General features: G+C 36.4%; 1 protein-coding gene across 6 annotated transcripts in view; it reads right to left on the bottom strand.

Annotated features, from left to right (window-relative positions):
- The window catches only part of LOC136971740 (potassium voltage-gated channel subfamily H member 6-like), a 151,353-nt gene that overhangs the window by 28,914 nt on the left and 99,892 nt on the right, over window positions 1-22,547 (bottom strand). For 5 of the 6 annotated variants that reach the window (XM_067266235.1, XM_067266236.1, XM_067266239.1 and 2 more), the window contains 2 exons: window positions 8,360-8,446; window positions 7,774-7,989 (listed from right to left, as the gene is read on the bottom strand). In XM_067266235.1, the coding sequence (XP_067122336.1) occupies window positions 7,774-7,989; window positions 8,360-8,446 (303 nt within the window). The remainder of the gene's footprint in view (window positions 1-7,773; window positions 7,990-8,359; window positions 8,447-22,547) is intronic. The other variant, XM_067266237.1, reaches the window with a different exon arrangement.

The raw sequence follows: 22,547 nt of genomic DNA, 5'->3' as shown, positions 1-22,547 counted from the left end.
CTCACTCCACCTAAATCATGAATCTGCCCAAGTGATAATTATTGGACTAGATTCAATTCAGCCGTTGACTTGGCTCACATGACTACACTGTTACCAACGAGACTTTCTTATCCAAATTATAAAAACCGAGAACATACAAAATGCCTACCTTCTTTATGTAGTTGTCAGAAACGTCGGAACTCGACAAGACGCGAAACATTTTAAAGGGAAAATCAAGTTTAGAGGAAAGGGCAGACTCGTGGTGTGAGAATCGATCCTGAGAAGTATAATGAGTGATGTCAAAAAATCACCGGGTCAGGCGATTGCTTAATCCTGCACTCCAGAATGTTAGAAAGAATGCTCGAAAATTTGACCCTGTCAATCACGGTGACTATCCAGCCTGGAAGAAACTGGAGCCAAACAGAAGGGACAGAGCAAGATGGAGAATAGTAATAGCTCAAATCAGTCAAAAATTCTTCTAAGAATATTGTAAATGCAGGTATACCTGTCGGAGTTAACGCGGCAAAATTGTGTCGCTCACATACATCATAAATTCTTGAAGTAGAGTGTGAACTTTTGCTTATTAAATTTCACCTTTCTTTATGTCTTGCCAGACAACTGGAGTCCACTGAACTCTGGAATTTGGATGACGCCGATCTTGAAGGAATATTTTTTCCAAGCCTCCGCCAAGAGGACCCAAAGCATAAGGTGAACGAACGTGCTCTTCGACACGCCATCAGACAGGTTTGAGGGGTGGAAACACCCTGATACCCAGAAATAATTGTTCTCCCTCAGAAGGCAGTGGTCCCCAATGAATTACAAGCGGAGGTGGATGAGGTCAACGGGCTCGCCGAAATACGAGCAATCCAAATCCAAAACCAGAGGAAGTCAGGGTTGCGATCGACGACAGTCAGGCCAAACGGTGATCCAAACAGTGGCTCAGATCACCCAGAGGTAACCTCCCAAAACACTAACAGACTTCGACCATCTCCATCGGTCAGAACAGAGATCAATTCGCCTCGACCCCGACAGGGAGTGGGCCGAGGACAAGAAATCCTGGAGGTCATGCAGCGCTGTCAAAACCTGTACAGAGAACAAAACGCGTGTGGACGAGCACAAAGCGGGAACCACCGACTGTAGGAAGGACCAGCCCCTGAAGCTCAAGGAAGTAAAAATAAGCCAATAAAGAATCGAAAATGCCCAAAGGGAAGGAAAAATCTTCGTATATTGTTCCAAAGTCTTATTTTTTATACTCCATATATATCACCTAATAACCTGTACATAATATTTATATTTATATATGTATGTACTCGAATAAACATATATTTACTCTATTCATTTCTTTTCTAAATAAACCCATCACTTTACTTGTGAACATGCATGGCCGTGTAAAGTTGGGTATAAAAAATTTTGTGAATTGTTTTGTCCATATTTATGCGGGAGTGTAAAAAAGAAATGTCGCGTTTTGCCCCTGCAAATGTAAACTTCCAACATTACCTGGAAGGTTGCCCAAGAGGAATGTCTGTCAACCAAATTCTTTCTCCCGCATGTCTTGTTAATTGTCAGTCAATAGTAATTGTACAAATTAGATGTTGTCCTGTTAAGAGTAAAGTTACGCGGTTGTCACTTCCGGTAAGACGGAGGCGTGGACTGACAGCTTCCCAAGCTGCCAGCTAAATTGTTGCTATCCCAAGCAACATTTTAAAAAGGCAAGGAGCTCTGTGAGGTGGCAGACAAGGTCCGTAAATCACGACATTCTTGCATTTAAATTATAACAATAGATTATATAGAAAAGAGAGGGAGAGAAAAAGAAAAAAAACTCTTGATCTAGACATTGCGACGCAAAATGTAAAAGTGTGTCGGAACACGTGCCAAAACACGTGTTAAAAACGATCTGTCTGTGTCAAACGGAAGGGTAGAATTCTGACACGAAAGCCCATAGATCGACTATTTATGAGCAGTCGAGTCAGAATTTCACCTATTTATGAGCTTTTGTGTCATAATTCAAATACAATTATGACACAAAAGCTCATAAATAGGTGAAACTCTGACTTGAGTGCTCATAAATAGTCGATCTAAGAAGACAACTTCGAAAGGGGAGGAACAGTTTAATAGATAGAAAAACATCGCGCTTGAATCATAAAAGTTCCTAGATGACAGAAATTGCAATTAACGGGCTAAATTATGAGTTTGAGTCTTGTAAATTTATCAACAATCTCCGAACACAATGGTCAAAAAGGCGCCAGATGGACACCCCGAATTGGACCTTTTCCATGACCTGGGTTGTCCCGAGTTTCGCCTAGAAACAAAGGAGAGACCAATCGGAAATTGGAATAGCGAGCAAAGAACTATAAAAATTGGAATCTCCAAGGTCGGGGAGAGTCTCCTTTGCATCCTGCAAAGAGCCGTGATCTGTGTTGTGTTGTGTTGCTGCCAACAACATAGGACGCCTCAGCACCTCTGCAAGCATCTGTCCAGCAATCTCATCCCGTCTGCCCCGGGGCTTTGACGGAAGGGAAATCCTCACCACTCCAAAAGACTGTAGAGAAGTGGACTGTCAATTGTGGATGTAAGCATATATGTTATCCAATAAACGGGTTTCCGTACGTAAAACACTTGTCATCATTTGCCTCCTCCGCCACACCCACATGCAAACGTCCTTTAGGTTCATCCTGACACGGAATTAACTTATCCCCACCTGTCGGCGACCTTACACAACTAACACACACCCAGATATATTAGCAGAAGTTTCCATCCTTGCCCAATGTGCTAAGTAACCAAGATTGACAGACTGGATTGAAGTGAAGGGAATGTTTTGATATCTGAATGGACAGCCGATTGGAGGCTGAAATTGGGTGAAAACAACACTAGAATCTTTTGTCAACTCAGACTGGGCAGGAGATTGAAAATCACATACAGGTTATATCTTTAAATAACAGGACAGCTCTGTATCCTAGAAACAAAGTAACATAATGCTGTCTTCAACTGAAGCCGAGTATGTTGCACTGTAAAGCCACCCAGGAAACTTCTTGGCTAAGAAGAACCTTTCAGGATTTTGAAGATATCACTGATAAGGAAGTGACTGCGTGTGAAGACAACCAACGTTGTATGAAAGTGGCAGAGAACAATCATATACAGTAGAGCATCGATTATCCGACTCAATTGGGGACTGGGGTTGGTCGGATAAGTGAAAAAACAGATAATGTGTTTTTTCATACTTTTCAGTTATTAGTATAGTGTATTGGTACATCGCTATTAACCAACTTTGCGTTAAATTTTCATTGATGTTAAGCCTAACAAAATTTCTTTTTAAATAATAATCATTGCTATTGTATCGTTAAAAATTATTTCTTTATTTTGCACAAAATAAATACAGTACTGTACTGTATATTGAAAAATATAAAACAAAAAATATATATTCGGGTTACATATTTTACATAAAGTAGGCCTATACATTAGAAAAAGAAGTCCAAAATTTTCTTTTGCTTCTCAGCTGACACTCGTTTTTTGCCGCTAAATCATGCACATGCTTTAAAAACAGCAATTGGATAGCGTCGTTAAATAAAATTAAGCCTGATTTAAATACTGGCCTTCCTTTCATGGTCGAGCCAGTGTTGCCAGCTAAAACATGTAAAAATTTAACAAAATATAATATTAAAGTATCAAGACATGGCCAAATATTGTAGCACCACATCACTAGCGGACATTTGAATTTGCCGACTAGAACGCGGTCGGTTAACTGATGTGACAGTTGATCGGGGGTCGGGTAATCGATGCTCTATTGTACGTCAATGTATGAAGCATATTGACGTCAAGTATAATTTCATAAGGACTGAAATGAAGGATGGGAATATAAAAATTATGTATTGTCCTACCAATGAAATGATAGTGGATATTCTAACCAAACCAGTGTGTACTGTAAAATATGTTAAATATGCTAGATAAGTTGGACTCATTAATGATTAAAATCTTCATGTAAGAGACAATGGACAAATCATTGAGGGGAGTGTTAAATCAAAAGAATGAATTTATTTAGACCAATATTATGAACTGTCTTTTCTAGGAGATAAATGGGCTGAAATTTTGTAAGCATTTCTTTACTCAAATAAAGTCCAGAGAGGGTCCAAATGTTGCTAGTCTAAGTCAGTCCTAAGTCGCTAAATGATTGATATTGATAATGATTGATCAATGGCTCTGGAGCCATTGATTCACCAGATATCAATCAACTTGATCTGAAATTCAACTGGCTTCATCCAGTTGAATTTCAGATCAGGTGGGAACTTGTGGGTTGACTGAGATGTTTGTCCAACAGTTGGCCATTCAGAAAGCACAGCACAAGGAACTTACACTCTAGTCGTGTTAAAATTTTAACTTCTGAGAGAAAATTGATCAGCTAGAAAAGACAGATCACATGGTAAGAACTTTTTATAAGTGAGTTTTAAATCCTCAAGAAAATAATTTGGATCTTGGAGAAAGAACCTTTGTCTTTGAGATATGAGTTTTTAAAGGGTTTGCATCCTGATCCTGCATTCCAATTGATTGATATCCCTCATTGTTACATCCTTGTTTCCAGATGACAACTCGAGATATTTTGGGCAACAGGAGGAATCAACATCAACATTCAACTGATGCCTATTAGATAAGATTTCAAAGTTTGGTAAATACTCTCTCATAATTCAAGTCTTTTGTGTTTACCTTTTTGACATCAAGAATTTATAATCATCTCCTCAAGACATTATTTAATTAAATATGTTGTTTTGCTACATCATTGTTTAACTTTGTCATATTTTTTTCATTCAAAAGGTGGGAGTTTAACTGCTCTGTCAGAAGCTCATTTACATTTTAGCATGTAATTCTGAATTCCATCCAGAACCTCACATTATCTTGGTATCCCATTCAAGGAAAGATGTTTTTGATCTGGCCAGTGATTACTTTATTGCTTGTTCATTAAAGCTATAAATAATGTGTGGCCTATGTGAAGTTCCAGAACAAGTCAAAACTAAACTTTAATTTTTACATGTTAAAAGCAAAACACTATCGTCATGTTAGTTATGTAAGAGAGAGGAAGAAAAACAAAACTGTAGTTGGCAAAATGAATGCAATGCAAAGATGAATGACATAATGGATCAGATGGAATGTCGATCCAGAAAGGTAGAACTCTGACACAAGTGCTCATAAACAGTCGATCTAGGGTAAAAATTCGAAAAAGGGGAAAATTTGATGGATAGAAAAACATTGCGTACGATTGTTAAAGTTCCAAAATGACAGAAAACTAGTGTTGTCATCTTTTCAAAATTGCTGAGCTGGACAATAGGTTTGTTCCAACATAAGTCCCTGACTAGTTTGAATTTGAAACCGTACGAAGCATGCACAATGTCATTTTACAGCCAAGAACTGAAGAGTGTGCATGCCAGTTTTAAGCCAGTTAGAGACTTGGGTTGGAACAAACTTAATATTTGCCAGAGATATTTGCTAGTTAGAATTTTAAAAGTACACTTTCTGTCATTCTTAGTCTAGGGATAAGTTTGGGTGGGGGTATGAAGTTAAAGGCTTAACTGTTTAAAATAAAAATCAAAATAAATTTAAATTATAATTTATTTTTTTCACCAAAAATTACAATTTCTACAAAGACTAGACAAATTAATAATTAATCTAGACCATGAATTTAAAAACTGGCCTGGTGACAACACTACAGAAAACAGAAACAATGAACTAAATTATGAGTGCAAGGCCTATAGTTCTATCAACAATCTCTGATCAGAGTCTACCAAAAGGAGTCAAATAGACGCCTCGAATCAGACCTTTCTTCTGACCCGATCAGGTCTTTGTTTTTACCTAGAGACAAAGGAGAGATCAATTGTGAAGCGAGGAATGGGACATGGGGCCAATCAGAAATACGGATACTGGGGGGAACTATAAAAATCAGTAATTCAAGGTCAAACAGAGAGTCGCCCTCTGGATTGCAATCACTTAATTGGGGTACTGCCGAAATTGTGCCATCTTCCATCAGAACAAGCATCGCACCTCCATCAGTTGCCAAAGCCAAAGACTGATGAACTCCTCTCGCCTGCCCCAGGACTTCAACACATCATACCAGCACAACATCCAATGAGTGATACCTCAAGACACAGACCTTTGTACTCATCACATGTAAGCATCCTTCAATCTCAATAAATAGTTTTCTTCATAAAACACTTGTCATTTCTGCCTCCAGCATCACCACCCACATTCAATCAGCCCTAGGTTTTTCCTGACGCGAAATTAACTGATTTTCCTAAAAGTCATCAAACTTGCATCTATACTGGCTGAAAATCATGCTGAGTGAGTTAGACATTAAAACTGTTCTCACTATTGTTCAAATTTCAGTTCTCACAATTCACAGGTTTGGAGTTTTCGTTATCTTAACAAATTTGACTGGATCTTTTATGTATTTGTCAAGAAATTTGTGTTTCACAATCTATTCCAGGATACATTTTATGCTTGTAGTTAGGTCATAAGGATATTACTCGTTTTCTCATTTGAATAATTCTCAAATAAATATTCTTAAAATAAATTCTATTAGGTTTCCAAAGATATATTATAATTCTATGTTGAAATGAGATCTATTGTGTTAAATATAAATATAATTGCTCTTCATCAGTCAAATCTATTTTAAATAATACTGAATTTACTATTACATGGTCAGCTCAAAATGCAGAACTTGCTACATATTTGTCTATATGTAGGACTACTTATAGGCAAAAGGCAACGTGAGTGTTGTGCTTTCAGGGATGTCAGAAATTTGGTATTATATTTTACTAATTGGTTTCACTAATGCTCTGCCTCAATCATAACATTATGATATTTGCATTTAGCAAATAAACTATTTTATTCTAAATTCATAACTTTTAAGAGCTTAGAATAATCATAAAAATCAAACACATCCATGTCATTTCACTAAGAATCTACATACCACATGCCTTAATCTGTAATTCAAGAATTAACTTTCCAATATCAGCAAGTTTAATCATGATTAAGATTTAAATCTAGAATTAATATATAGTGAATACTGATTTTTTACTGAACTTGAGATTTAAATCTTATATAGTAGCTTTAAACTCAAGATGGTAAATACAATTGTCAATGTCTCTAGACAAAGGAAAGATGTTTTATGAGTTTGAAACTGCAATTTAAAATTTTCACATAATCCAAATCAATTTTCAAACTACCTTTTAAACACAGAAAATCTGCAAGTTATCTGCACAAATTTACAGAACTTAAAAATCCATCTTGAGAAATGAAGCAATAATAAATATAAATATTCCAATAACCTTAAACAGCTTCGCAAAGTATACTTTGCAAAGCTGTTTAAGGTTATTGGAATAGATATATTTACAGAACTTAAGTATTTTATAATAATTAAAATTTAAATAATTTTTCACTAATTTGTTTTATATTTTTCAATTAAAATTATACTTGAAAAAAAAAAAAAAAAACATACATATACAGGGAGGTACAAAAGTAGGTATACAGTTGAGAAACTGAGAAATACAAATGTTTGGTGTTCATTTACTTTACTATCTTTACTTTTACTTTCTTTTATTAACTTTTTACTTTTACTATCTTTTATTAGTTTGTATTTTTTATTTGTGATTTAATTTGTACATAAAAATAAATGTTTTTTCTTTCTATTTTCTCCCTGAATGTTTTTTTTCGATAATAACAACTGTATACCTACTTTTGTACTCCCCTGTATATGTATGTATATATATATATATATATATAAGTACACTATATGCTGAATAAAGAATTTACTTGGTTCAGCAGCATTCAGTAAAGGTGTTTTTTCTTTATTTTCTGTTTGTTCCACTGAATTAGACACAGGACGGGACTTATTTGAAGTTGTTTCTACTGGAGTTTCGTTTTTTTCTCTTCTTACATCAGGACTAGGAGAACGGGACTCTCCTTTATCACCTGATCCCATTCCACCAAACACTGCACTAGTTAAAGCAGTCACATTTACAAGTGCACCTATTAAAAAATAAAAGAATTTGTTGTTGCACATTTTGAACACATTATTAACAGTCTCAAAACACTTAAGACAATCACATTACTAAGCATTTGTACATAGAAAGCAATAATTTTCAATCATTTTTTTGATAATAATTTTCAAAAAAATAATTGCTTCCAACTACTGTTAATTCTACTAAGGTAGACTATATACAAGATGAGATACAAAGAAGAAATAATTTTTTAAATAAATCTATTGTATGGCAAAATTTGCCTATCTTACTATTATGAAGCAAGGTATGTCTGAAAGGGATTAGAGAGAAGATGAATGGGACTTTCTACTAAAAGATCCACCAGACAACAAAGAATCACACAAGGCAATTTATCTTACCACCCTTGTTGTTGTCGGGTTTTGTTTTGTTGTCAGGTTTTGTTTGTACGGAGTCCGTAAGGCTTTGCTTTAGATGGTGGAACATGCCTGTAGGAAGGATTGTAAAATTAGAGGGTAAGGGGAAACAACAAAGCACATGCACCATAAATTTGGACTACTAAAAACTATAACATAAAAATATTTATTAATTTATAATATGCAAAATATAGAAGTAGTATCATGCAAATTATTTTTGAATTGAAAATAATAAAACACAGTCCACAATCATATCATGGTTAACAATTTCTGTAAATACACCAAAATAACAAAATATGATTTATAAAAATAACAGAGCACAAAATGATTTATTATTGAAAATAATAATGCAATACTTTCCAAATACAAATTATAAAATTTTCATAATAATTATATTGAAAGATCCATAAATAAAATAAAAGTCTGTTTTATAAAGGTAAATTTATATTTAGAGCAGAATGACAGATCAGTTTATAAATTTTCATATTCAAAATAATTATAATAAAAATTAAACTTCATATATCATTTGTATGATCCATTTTGATCAATAAATTTAAAAATAAGAAAATTCTCAATAAAGTTTCCAATATTTTAACTGTAATCATTGTTGTATATCAGAATATATTTCTATAAACAGTTAAAAGACAGTCGTTCCAAAAAAATTCTTTAGACAATCACCATTTTTAGTGTTCCAGAACCAAGAATCAGACAGCCAGACCTTCCCTTTTAGGCTTCATAGCTGTCCTTTCTAAAAGAAGTTCCTTAAAAGATACACAGGAAACCAATTAAAATCAAATAAATTTAAAATCGGAATGGTAGATCTTACGACATCTTGTGAAAATTCATCTGTATCTATTCGGGATTTCGACTCCTTTTATCTGCGAAAAATGAGCGCTGACAAATGCAGATTACGTCGGAATGTCCCTCCAGTGACGAATATTAACAATATTTTCGTTTTTGTTTCCGTCCGATGAATAAATATTTTTCTATAAACAGTTAAAAGACAGTCGTTCCAAAAAAATTCTTTAGACGATCACCATTTTTAGTGTTCCAGAACCAAGAATCAGACAGCCAGACCTTCCCTTTTAGGCTACATAGCTGTCCGACGTAATCTGCATTTGTCAGCGCTCATTTTTCGCAGATAAAAGGAGTCGAAATCCCGAATAGATACAGATGAATTTTCACAAGATGTCGTAAGATCTACCATTCCGATTTTAAATTTATTTGATTTTAATTGGTTTCCTGTGTATCTTTTAAGGAACTTCTTTTAGAAAGGACAGCTATGTAGCCTAAAAGGGAAGGTCTGGCTGTCTGATTCTTGGTTCTGGAACACTAAAAATGGTGATCGTCTAAAGAATTTTTTTGGAACGACTGTCTTTTAACTGTTTATAGAAAAATATTTATTCATCGGACGGAAACAAAAACGAAAATATTGTTAATATTCGTCACTGGAGGGACATTCCGACGTAATCTGCATTTGTCAGCGCTCATTTTTCGCAGATAAAAGGAGTCGAAATCCCGAATAGATACAGATGAATTTTCACAAGATGTCGTAAGATCTACCATTCCGATTTTAAATTTATTTGATTTTAATTGGTTTCCTGTGTATCTTTTAAGGAACTTCTTTTAGAAAGGACAGCTATGTAGCCTAAAAGGGAAGGTCTGGCTGTCTGATTCTTTGTTCTGGAACACTAAAAATGGTGATCGTCTAAAGAATTTTTTTGGAACGACTGTCTTTTAACTGTTTATAGAAAAATATTTATTCATCAGACGGAAACAAAAACGGAAATCAGAATATATATTAAATTATTTTATTATTATAAAACATGCAAATATAGGCTTGCATAAATACTTGTACAGTACAAAGGATGTGAAGAGTGTTATACAAGTTCTCAACAAAAAAAGATTTGTATTAAAAACATTTAATTCTTTATTTAATAATAATGCTGTATATGTGAGGCTCTGGACAAGTCCGAACCTCAGTGAACTTTGCATTAAAATAATTTATTTTTAGGAAAAAATATCTTCTATTTTTTTTTTCTCTAAAAAAAAAAAAAGATAGAAATAGTTTTTCCTAATGAAAACAACGTAGACTTTTAAACAATAGAACAATGGAGAAACGCAGATCATCTATCTCTGAATGGGAATCAAATTAAACTTCGATTTTGACCTCTCCCACGCCCCGAAAGGTTTTGAATTGTCACCAGGTGACGAGGAGAGACCAATCAGAAAGTGGAATTGGAGGAAAACAGATAAAACCTGAGAATTCAAGGACGCGACGGCTTCTTCTCCCGAAAGTTCCAAGTAATGGATCTATTGTTGTGTGTGTGTCTCGTGCCCATCTTCGTCTCAGTCTCCCGACCTCGGATCGACATCTTTCCATCAACGGAAGTCGACTGCATCGTCCCGGAGTCGTCGAGACGTCGAGGAAACTGGCCATTCACAACCCAGGGACACTCCTTTAAAATGGGACTATATTGGAAAAGAGGGGAAGACCCAGAGGCTGCTGCCGACCTAGAAGTTCCAAGATCACGGAAATCTTGTAAGCTTCTTTCGTGTCAAATAAACGGTTTCTTGTAACCGCAGAGTCTCTCTCAGTGCCGATCGCCCACATACGACCCTTTGTGGCCGCTCGACCCTCTTGACATATTTTTTTATCTAAATAAAGATGGGTGAAAACTCAGGACTACTCATGGGTATTGCCCAAGTATGAAGAGGGAGAAAAGGTGATTCAAGAAGAAGCCGAAGGGGAAAGAAAGGAGGATAGGAAAGTGGGTGAAAAGGGAAGGTCCATGGGCATCTTGCCGATTTTATAAAAGAAACATAAATTATGTACATGGCAGCTCTAGGCCGTTTGAACAAAACCTAAAAATACAGAAAATATAACCCTACAATCTTATGCCTGAAGTTAATATGATACAAATATTTACAGTCATGTGCAGTCATTGATCACAAAGCAATTACATACGAAGCAAAGACACACGACTGCTTATCGTTACACATTGCAGATACACCCTCTTGACATTGTAAGGTTGCCAACAGGGTGCAGACTTATATAAACGTATTTAAACATTATCATATAAATTTTTAATTAAAACCTTAAAATTACTGGCCTTTTAAAATAATTACAAAACATTCAATAAAAACATTGTAATAAATAGTGGAATAAATCTCTTTTAGGAATGCTTTATTTTTAACTGTTGTTAAAAAAAATACAAGAATAATTTTACATAAAATTGTACAAACATTATGGATGATATCATTTTTATATTAATTTTGCTCATGGGCATATGAATTAGGAAGCAGGGGGAGCAACTACCTACTCAAATTTGGGCAAAACAGTGAAGAAAATTTGGGCAAAGCAAGAACAAAAAACAATCAGACTGAGAAAGTGATGGCAAATTAAAAATTGGTATATGTTTTTATTTGTGTAAAATTTCAGGCAAATCAATCCCCTCTGCCTCTTAACCAAAGTGTCCCCATTTGCCCGTGATTTTGATCTTATTTTAAATATACGTGAAGGACCGTTTGAGCACACACATGAAAACTATTAGGTTGTAGATGGCCTCCCATTCAATAGTAATTAACAAAAAGATTTTAGTGTCTGTTAAAAAGCATGGTAACGTGCTAAGACCTTTACATACTATGATGTTATCCCGACTTCAAATCCCAATGTTTCTGGAATATTTTTACAAACTTTTGTTAAAATAGTACCTATTTATAAATAAGAATTAATTAATTAAACAAAATGCATTCATTTCAAGTAACTACATATTCTGCAATTGAATTTATTATATACACAATATTAATTAAGCATAGGGCATGAAAAATGCATAGGGTCCTGCAAATTTATGATGTGCTTTTTGTGGATTGCAGAGCCTCTTAATTTAATGTTGCCACCAGGCTGGTTTCCACCCGGACAGTCCGGTTTTTAATTCATTGTCTGGACTAATTATTAATTTGTCTGGTTTTTGGAAATCATGAAATTATGATGAAACAAAATACTGTACTCGCAAATAACTTTATAAATGTATTTTATATTAACGAGTTAAAGACTTCACACTCCCACCGAAACTTATCCCCCATCTCACCCTGACATATGTCCGGTTGGAACCTGTATTAAGCTTTTTTTTTTTTTTTTTGCTTCTTCGCTTTCTACAGCAAACAATGTAAATTTAATTGTTAGCTAATTTCATTTCTTAATTTTGTTCTTACACAAGTCCCTAACAGACTTAGAACTGGCATGCATGTTATTCTTGGCATGGTAAAATGACATTTTGAAATGATAGGAGGCATGTGCAATCAAACTGGTTGGGGACTTGTGTTGGAACAAAACTGTCATCCAGGTCAGCAATTTTGAAAAGGTGGCAACACTACCCTTAAAGCGCACGGCCAGTTTCAGGGAGAAACACAACCTGACTTGTGCTCGCTTTGCATGCAAGACTAAAAATTATCCACAATTAATGAATACTTCAACTAAATGAATTACCTGTTTATATTTTTATAAAATAATTTCATTTGTTGATATTTGAAAGCTATGAAGAAAAAATCATTAAATTTTTTCATTTTTTTCAAATCTTCATTGAAAATGTTATAGCACAATTTACAGTATATTTTTATGTTTTGTTTTGCTAAATGTTTTGATTTTTTAGAAAATGGTAACATTTTCTACTAATAACTTTTAGAATAACTAAAAGAGTTTGCTGCATTAAATTGTTTCAATTATCTTAAATAATTAATGAAAACTTTAAAATCAATAATAATATTGTTTTGTTGTTGCACATTTTATTAACAAATTGTTTTTTTATGAATATATTTAATGAGACTATTAAATCATTATCTAAATCCTACACAATAGTTTCACTTCTTTTAAGTATGATATCAAATCAAGTATTTTTTTCTAAACTGAAGAAAAACAGTTTAGAATACAATATTTGGTGTGGGAATCACCCTATTGAGCATCAGGTATTTTTTAAATATAATATCTGATATTTACTGATTTTACTAGTATTCTTGTTGACTCCAAATTAATTATTATTTTACAACTGCTTTCTTCATAAAATAATAGCTGTTTGTTGTAAACTATGCAAAGAAAAAGACAAAGGCATAATTGTTGTCATATGAAAAAATTAACTTTACAACTGAATACCTAAAAAATATTCAAGAAACTGATTTTCTTCAGCAGATCCTTTCCTGAAGTCTTAAATTACATTAAGAATTGACCAAGGTTTTTGAAGTATTGTAACAAGTACTTCAGTTTTTCAGATATTGATAACCGATAACTATAAACTTCAGATAAATTCTCTCTTATTTTTTATCACAACATTTTTGATTATCTTTCAAACAAATTGTGAGCTGGTGGATTTTAAAATTAATGTTAATCGTTTTTTCAAAATATAAATATCCCCGATAGAAAAAGAAAAACAGAATCAGATGGAGGTCACTGGTTGTAATAACAAGTCAGTGGGAAAGTTGATGCTTAGCTGTCAAAAATGGTTCGTCATTGTCAACATTTGACGATCACATAACCCCTTTCCCGTGACAATACTATAAAAGTGAGAGCTACCAGAAGCTTGGGAGTTTGCACTTGGAAGTTGTTTTTGGTATTTGTGTCCATCTTGGTCTCCCGTCCCAATCCTGAACAATGTCAGGCAGAGTGACACACCAGCTGGAGTATTACTGATTACTGGTCACATCAAATGGTACCATCTCGAAATCAGGACAATGCTAGGGCATCCCTGTAGGCAATTTGTGCCATCCACCCAAGCAACACAAGAAATATTCAAGGGCTACTTGCCGGTGGATGAGGCAGGCTAAAGAAGCAAGTCAACCTATGAATCTCAACCATTGGCACAATGATAGGGTAAAGCCAAGAACTAGCTGAAATGCTGAAAGACCCACTGCATTGATATTGCCTGTGTCCAAGAAACAAAATGGAAGCGAAGGCCTGAAATTTCGGTGAAGGATAGAAGCTTTACTACAATGATTTTCTTTAACTTTTTCCACCCTGTGGGCACTAAGAGTGCCTCTTTTAGTAAGCCCATTATGGGTTCAGCCAGGCCCACAATGGGGTGGCCGGGTGGTGAGAGTCAGGGCCGACATATCTGCTCAGGCCACCCCTCAAAAAATTCCTGAGGATTTTTTGATCCCGGACCCCAGAGCGGTAGGCTGCAACCTTGACCACTCAGCCATCCGGCCATCTTACTACAATGATAGAAAACATTATTCAGACTGGCATTGGGATCATGATCAGTAAGAAATATCAGGATAATGTAATTGAGGTGTACCAAATGCCAGATCATCTCATGGCATCAACACTGCAACAACCACCCTCCAGATTGTTATGTGCTATGCCTCCAGACAGGATACCCTGTGGCCAAAAAGGACAAATTCTGGGCGAAATTGGATGTATACCTAAGAACCATCAACTCTGAAGAACCCGATATTTGGAGATGACCTCAACAGTCATGTTGGAGTATCAAAAAATGAATATAACCAGCACCATGGAAGAAATGGGTTTGGCATTCTTAATGATGAACTGTATCTGGACTGTGTCAAAGCTCATGAACTTGTAGTGAACAATCCTTTTTCAAGAAAAGACCAACCCACTTCATCACCTATGCCAGCAGTGGTCACACTACCCAAATCAACTGTCTACTCATCAGAAGACAAGGCCTGAAGCTGGTGCAAGATGTAACAGTTATTCCTTCAGAAAAAAACGCCCCTCAGCATCAGGCCTCTCATCATCCACACTGTGGTAACTACCATCCTTGAGTAGACCAAGCCGATGAAATGGGCATTGACATTGACAAGCAAATTTGATGGGGGAATGAGGAAGTACAAATGGCTGTAAAGGAGAAAAAGAGCACTGAAACAGTGGTTTTAAACAAAGGCAGATGACAATCTTAAATCCTACAAGATTCTAAAGTCAACAACCAAGTGCACAGTGGCAGCAACTAAAGCTGCATATTATGACCATATATACAAAGAATTGGAATGCCTGCAGGGGGAAAAAATTTACCATCTGGCCAATTGGCCAATGCACATCATGACCAGGTCAAGCATGTGAAAGATGAACACTATCAGCTCCTGCAAGATCCATGCATTATCCTTTGTTGCTGGAGCAACTATTCTCCAAAATCGTCAACGAAGAATTTAACCATCCACCAATTCAGTGTATTGACCCAGTCTGGACCAGTGTAGGGCCCACCAGTGGCCAAGCTGTTCTGTTCCCTGACCACTGAAGTTCGGTCGTAGGTTTGCGCCTGGATGGGCTGGCCATGTGGAGTTTTCTGGGTTTTCTCCATGTCTGTGATGCCTGAATAGGGGCCAGTTAACCTTAAAAATACCCCCCAGAAGGCATCCCCCTAGGCAGATTGCCCAAGCATTGGGTTTCCGTATTTTAACAAAACAAACAAAAACTCTGGACCAGTGCTCCCAATCACCATTCACGAGCCAGATGGCCGAGCATTTGAGGCCTACCACTCTGGAAGGCTACCACAGGTGGCAGCCTACCACTCTGGGGGACCCTGGATCAAATCTAGATGGGTTGATAAATCCCTAAAAAATTTTTGGAGTGGTTTGTCCAGATATGTCAGGCCCTGTCCCTCACCACCCAGTCTCTCCATTGTGGGCCTGGCTGAACCCATAATGGGCTAGCTGAAAGAGGCCCTCTTAGTGCCCACACGGAGGAGAGTTTAAACACCATTTAGGAGGTTGAGGGGGGGGGGGACAACGAAAAATGGGAAGGCAACTGGCCCTGAAGATGCCATGGTGGAAGTATGGAATGTTCTTGGCCATTGTGGTATCAATTTTCACTGGATCATTAATGAGGGGTTGCACTACCTGCTTGGTCAACCAGTACAGTAGAGCCAATCTGGAAGGATAAGGGAGATGTAACTGAATGCATGAACTACCAACTAATCCAACTCCTGTGTTATGCCATGAAAATATTTGAAAGAATAATTGAGCCAGGTTGCACAACATTGTCACCATCTCCCCAAATCAGTGTGGTTTTGTTAAAGGGACTGGAATGATGGATGCCATACATGCTGTCTGGCTACTTTTGGAGAAGCACCTAATCACATGGTGTTCCTTGATTTGGAAAAGGCCTTTAACCCTGTCCCATATAAACTCATCAGGCATGCTTTAAGATCCCATAGCATCCCAGATGCCTACGTTCAATGGATCCAACTGCTTTATCACAATCTCACCAGTGGGAACATCACCACTTTCCCATCAGTGTTGGGTACAACAAGGCTCAGCCCTTTCATCATTTTTGTTTATCCTATGTATAAACAATGTGATGACTGAAATCCAGGAGTCCCAATATTGGGCACTACTCTAGGCTGATGATGTCTTTCTGGTGAATGAATTCCAAGAACAAACAGAGAAATGGAACGATCGCCGTTGCGCAAGTTCGGGCTTTGACTGAACACCAAGAAGACAAAATACATGGAATATTGTCCCAAGACCGCTAGAACCATCAATATCTGTGGAGAAGACCTGAAGAGGATGGGTTGCTTCAGATACCTAGGTTTCCTCATTTGCAATGATGGAGACAGCATCTTAGATGCCCGAGCCTGGGTCAACGCTGACTAGATAAAATAGCATCATGATACTGGGGTCCTGTGTGACCGTCGAATTCCACTACATCTCAAGTCAATAGGGTACAGAACAGTGGTACAACTGGTTGCCCTCAATGGATTGGAATGCTGACCAGTGACAACAAAACATGAGCAAATCTTACATGCAATTGAAATGCAGATGCTCTGATTGTGCCTTGGGCTAACACATTTTGACCATGCCACAAATGAGGATTGGAGCTGCGCCAATCACGACAAAAATGCATGAAGGACGACTCAGATGGTACAGACATATCGTGCATGGTCAGGAATCTTCGATAGCAAGATCAATCATGCACCTTGACCCCGGAGGCAGATGACCTCATGGCAGGTTTAAGAAGCGTTGGATGGATTGATTAAAGGACGTACAACATGCCACAGAGCGGGAACAACGCTAGGAAGAAGAATTCATGTAATTTATGTAATAAAGAATTCATCTAAAAATTAAATAAATACAATGACTTGAGTTATCAGTACTGTTACATGAAATCCTTGTTAATTTGAACATGGTTAGTTCATAATTGTACTCTTGTCCTTGCCCGGGATATAACAATTTACATGTTAAGGAATTCGGTTAGTTCGAAATATGGCTATTTCAAAATTTGAAGTGAAAATTTTATCTGAACAATGTGTGTTAACTCCTTCGTTGAGATCAAAGTGCCTCCATGCTGTAAAACAGCGGCTCTCAACCAGTGGTCCGCAAGAGCTAAAATATGGTCCGCAAAAGATTTAAAACTTTTATTCATTTTAAATTATTATTCCCACGTTGATACAAACTGAATTTAATTTTTACTAAAAAATGTTATGTTTTCTATTATAATAGTACTGTTAAAGCATGTTACTTTTGAGTCTAACGATTACTTATGTTAACAGTTTTGATTAAAGTTTATTTTTAGATTGACACAGTTTATTTTTCTTAAACCTTGTGGTCCCTGCTAACAATGAAATCAAAGTGGTCCCTGGTCAAAAAAAGGTTGGGAATCGCTGCTGTAAAAGAACAATAGACCGAGAACAACGCTAATCTGGTTGATATGACTTTGTTTTTACAGTAACACATTTTCGAGTGTCATCTTATTCAGGGACTACCCCTTTCTCTCTTTTATCCCATAAAATATGGTTGGTTTTCGGAATTGTATGATTGAGATATTTGTTGGGTTGTAGGCTACTATATTTGAGCGACTTACTACATTTTGAGCCACTTTAAAAATAATTTGGGATACATTTAGAGAAATTCTGCTTTACTTTTTACAAAATCTATCTGGCAACCTGTGATGTTCTCAGCAGACACGTTTACCTACAGTTTATTTACATAATAATAATAATAATAATAACTCTCCCATGGTCACCACCTGGTCGTGGTGGGAGAGCCCAGTAATTTTACTGATCCATAGGGCAATGCAGGCTGGAGCACAAGCTCCTGGTAGGGACACCCATGCCAGTAAGGTCTATGGGGAGAAATGAAGCTAAGAGTGACCACACACCCACATTCTGTGGAGATACATATTATGGTAGTAACCAGATCCAAATGTGATACCGGCTCGGACGTCGCCCGGGATAACAAGGTCCGCGTTCGTGAGTTAGGCAGAGGCTCACGTTCGAAAAATAGGCCACAGTCTCCCGTGGTTACCGGTGGCGAAAGCAGCACCGGCCCAAGCATGGCTACTGCAATGCCCTCAACAGATGTCAGAAACCAACCCAGCCTTGGTGTTTCTGTGGCAATGCATCCGCAGACCACAAAGGCTGGAAAACCACGCCAACGGATGAAATGGACGGTAGAAATGAATGAGTTTATCATCCGTACTTACTACACGATCACAAAACTCGAAACAAACATGACAGCATACAGACAACAACTATACCATAGATTCACACAACAGTATCCTCATCTCACTGTCACCGAACAAAGGGTTGTTGATCAAAAAAGAACAATTATACACAACAACCTTATTCCACAAACAACACTTGAACTTATCAAACAACAGGTTGCTGATCAAATACATTAACAGACAGAAACATCTAACATTAATGAAGATCATGTAACCTGTCAGGATAATCCAGTAACAAGCATTGATAATAACACACATACAACAATTAGCACTAATGATACTACAGACACTTCCTCATCCATCACTGATAACATAGACATGGATTTAGTTAATACGCTCTCACTTATGTTTCCTGAAACACTCACTAAATATACAGGCACAGATCCCACACAAAGACCACGAATACCAAAAATCAACACGTCGAAGGAAGTAAGAAAAACACTAAATTATGTAAACACTCACTTACTACCACACTACATTCATTCAATTTCTACACTCGCAGACATTCATACATTAGTTTATGCTGGGGCAGTCACAGTAGTGACACACCATGGACTGAAAGTACAATCACAGACAAATACACAGAAAACACAATTCTATCACAAGCCTACCTGGCAGAGAAGAATAGAAACACAAATAAATGACATTAGACAGCAATTAGGCAGGCTGACACAATACACTAAAAACAACATAACACCCAAATTAAGGAAACAGCTCAAAAACATTTTCAAGAAAATAAAAACACACACAAAACATGAACATCACAACACACACATTACAGAATACATTGATACACTAAAACAAAAACTTGCTGCCAAAGCACGTAGACTCAAACGATACAAAACACGTACACTACGAAAACAACAAAATAAATTATTTACAAACAATGAAAAACTCTTTTACAGACAAATTAATAACAAAGCAAACACTGATACACAGCACAGTGGCACACCAACAGAAGAAGAACTCACAACATATTGGTCTTCTCTTTGGTCCAGTGCTGTCACGAACAATGCTGAAGCAGGCTGGATCGAGGAGGAGAACAAAAACTTACACAACATACCAACTATGCCCTGTGTTGAAATAAGCATATGTGATTTCCAATACACTGTTAACAGAACACACAACTGGAAGACACCTGGTGTAGACAACATTCACAATTTCTGGTACAAAAAGTTTACATCACTGCACCAGGAACTAGCTAAACACCTAACACACATCATCATCAATCCACAAGACATGCCAAATTTTCTTACTCAGGGCATCACCTACATGAAACCTAAAAACAACAATACCACAGACCGCACACAATACAGACCAATTACATGTCTTCCAACACTCTACAAATTATTGACATCCTGTATTGCAAACAAAATATACAAACATGTTGAAGAACACGACATTCTAACAGAACAACAAAAAGGTTGCCGTAGAAACCACAGGGGATGCAAAGAACAGTTACTCATAGATTCAGTCATCTTATGGCAAGCACGCAAACAACACAGAAACATACACATGGCTTATATAGACTACAGAAAAGCATTCGACAGTGTTCCACACAGTTGGCTGCTACATATTCTACATATGTACAAAATACATCCATCACTCATTGCATTCTTTCAAAACACTATGCAGCACTGGAGAATAACACTACATCTCAGGGTTAGTAACACTTTCATACAAATAAACCAAATTCTTATTAGGCGAGGAATTTTTCAAAGAGATTCCTTGAGTCCTCTCTGGTTCTGCTTAGCCCTGAACCCATTATCAAACATGTTAAACAACACGCAATATGGTTACAATATCAGACACAAAAAAACAACACAGTTTACACTGTCACATCTCATGTACATGGATGACATAAAACTTTATGCATCCACACAAAAACAACTTCATCAACTCCTACAAATCACACATTCATACACCAAGGACATACAAATGGAATTTGGCCTAGATAAATGCAAAACAGTTCACATAGAAAAAGGAATCCTGAAGAAAGAAGATTTTGCACTTGGAAATGGACACATTATTGAATCCATGGAAGAGGGCAAGTTCTATAAGTATTTAGGATTCCAACAGGCCAAACTAACAGAACATACACAAATAAAGCAATGATTAATTAAAGAATACCAAAGTAGGTTAAATGCTATTCTCAGAACACAGTTAAATGCAAAACACACAGTTAAAGCAATAAACACATATGTCATCCCAGTACTCACATATTCTTTTGGAGTTATACATTGGACTCACACAGATCTTGAGCAACTCCAAAGGAAAACAAGAACAACACTTACTAAGCATAAACAACATCATCCTAAATCTGCCACAGAAAGATTAACCCTTCCACGTAAAGATGGCGGACGTGGCCTGATTGACATAGTTAACCTTCACTACAAACAAATACAGTCACTGCGAGAGTTTTTCTACAAAAAACAAGAAACATCACAATTACATAAAGCAGTAACTCTAGCAGACTCGAATAACACACCATTAAACTTACACTCACATCATATAGACACAATGCAACATATAAAAAGCATAGACACCATTAAGCAATCGTGGGCTCGAAAGGCACTCCATGGCAGGCATCCTTATGATCTGGCCCAGGATTTTGTTGACAAAACTGCGTCAAACAGCTGGTTAGCTCGGGGATTCCTCTTTGGGGAGACGGAAGGATTCATGATTGCCATACAGGATCAGGTCATAAATACTAAAAACTACAGAAAACACATACTCAAAGATGCAACACTCACGAATGACACATGCAGAAAATGTCATGTCATGCCAGAAACTATACAACACATCACTTCTGGTTGCAAGCTCTTGGCACAGACAGATTATTTACACAGACATAATCAAGTAGCAAATATAATACACCAAGAGCTTGCAAAGAAACACAAATTAGTAGACATCCACGAACCATACTACAAATACATTCCGCAGACAGTATTGGAAAACAACACGCACAAAATGTACTACGACAGAGCCATAATCACAGATAAAACAATTTATCACAACAGACCAGACATCACACTCATTGACAAACGCAATAAAATCACATACATTATAGACATATCCATTCCAAACACTCACAATATACAAAACGCATGCACTGAAAAAATTAGCAAGTACACAGAACTCGCCCAGGAAATAAGGCATCTGTGGAGGATGGATAGGGTGCTTACTGTACCTGTTGTTCTCTCCTCTACAGGTGTCATACCACACACACTACACAAAAGCCTGGGCACATTACAATTGAATAGAAACATATACATCACACTACAGAAGGCCACTATATTGAATACATGTCATATTGTGAGAAAATTTCTGAATACAGACACACACACTGATAAACTTCTTTAATTTCTGTTTTGGTTACTATGCCTTGACTTTGGTCCGGCATAGTACACAGCCACCGGTGTTAACCGAGTATATCTCACTTAACCCAACGTAATAATAATAATAATTATTAATATATAATTAAATAATAATAATAATTATTATTTATAAGTTAAATTATAAGTTAAATTATAAGTTTAATTATAAGTTAAATTATAAGTTTAATTATAAGTTAAATAATAATAATAATTATTATTATTATTATTATTATTTAACAAAATTAGCATTTGTGTACATAACCGTATTCCATTTGCTTAAATAAACTATATCACATGACATTTGGCATATTATACAGAAATATGTAAATCTATCCCAGATATACGT

Source organism: Centruroides vittatus, unplaced genomic scaffold (assembly GCF_030686945.1).
Source record: "Centruroides vittatus isolate TY-2023 unplaced genomic scaffold, ASM3068694v2 contig_2696, whole genome shotgun sequence".
Lineage (NCBI taxonomy): Eukaryota > Metazoa > Arthropoda > Arachnida > Scorpiones > Buthidae > Centruroides > Centruroides vittatus.
Note: the sequence above shows the minus strand (reverse complement) of the source record. Positions and strands in the feature narration are given on the sequence as shown.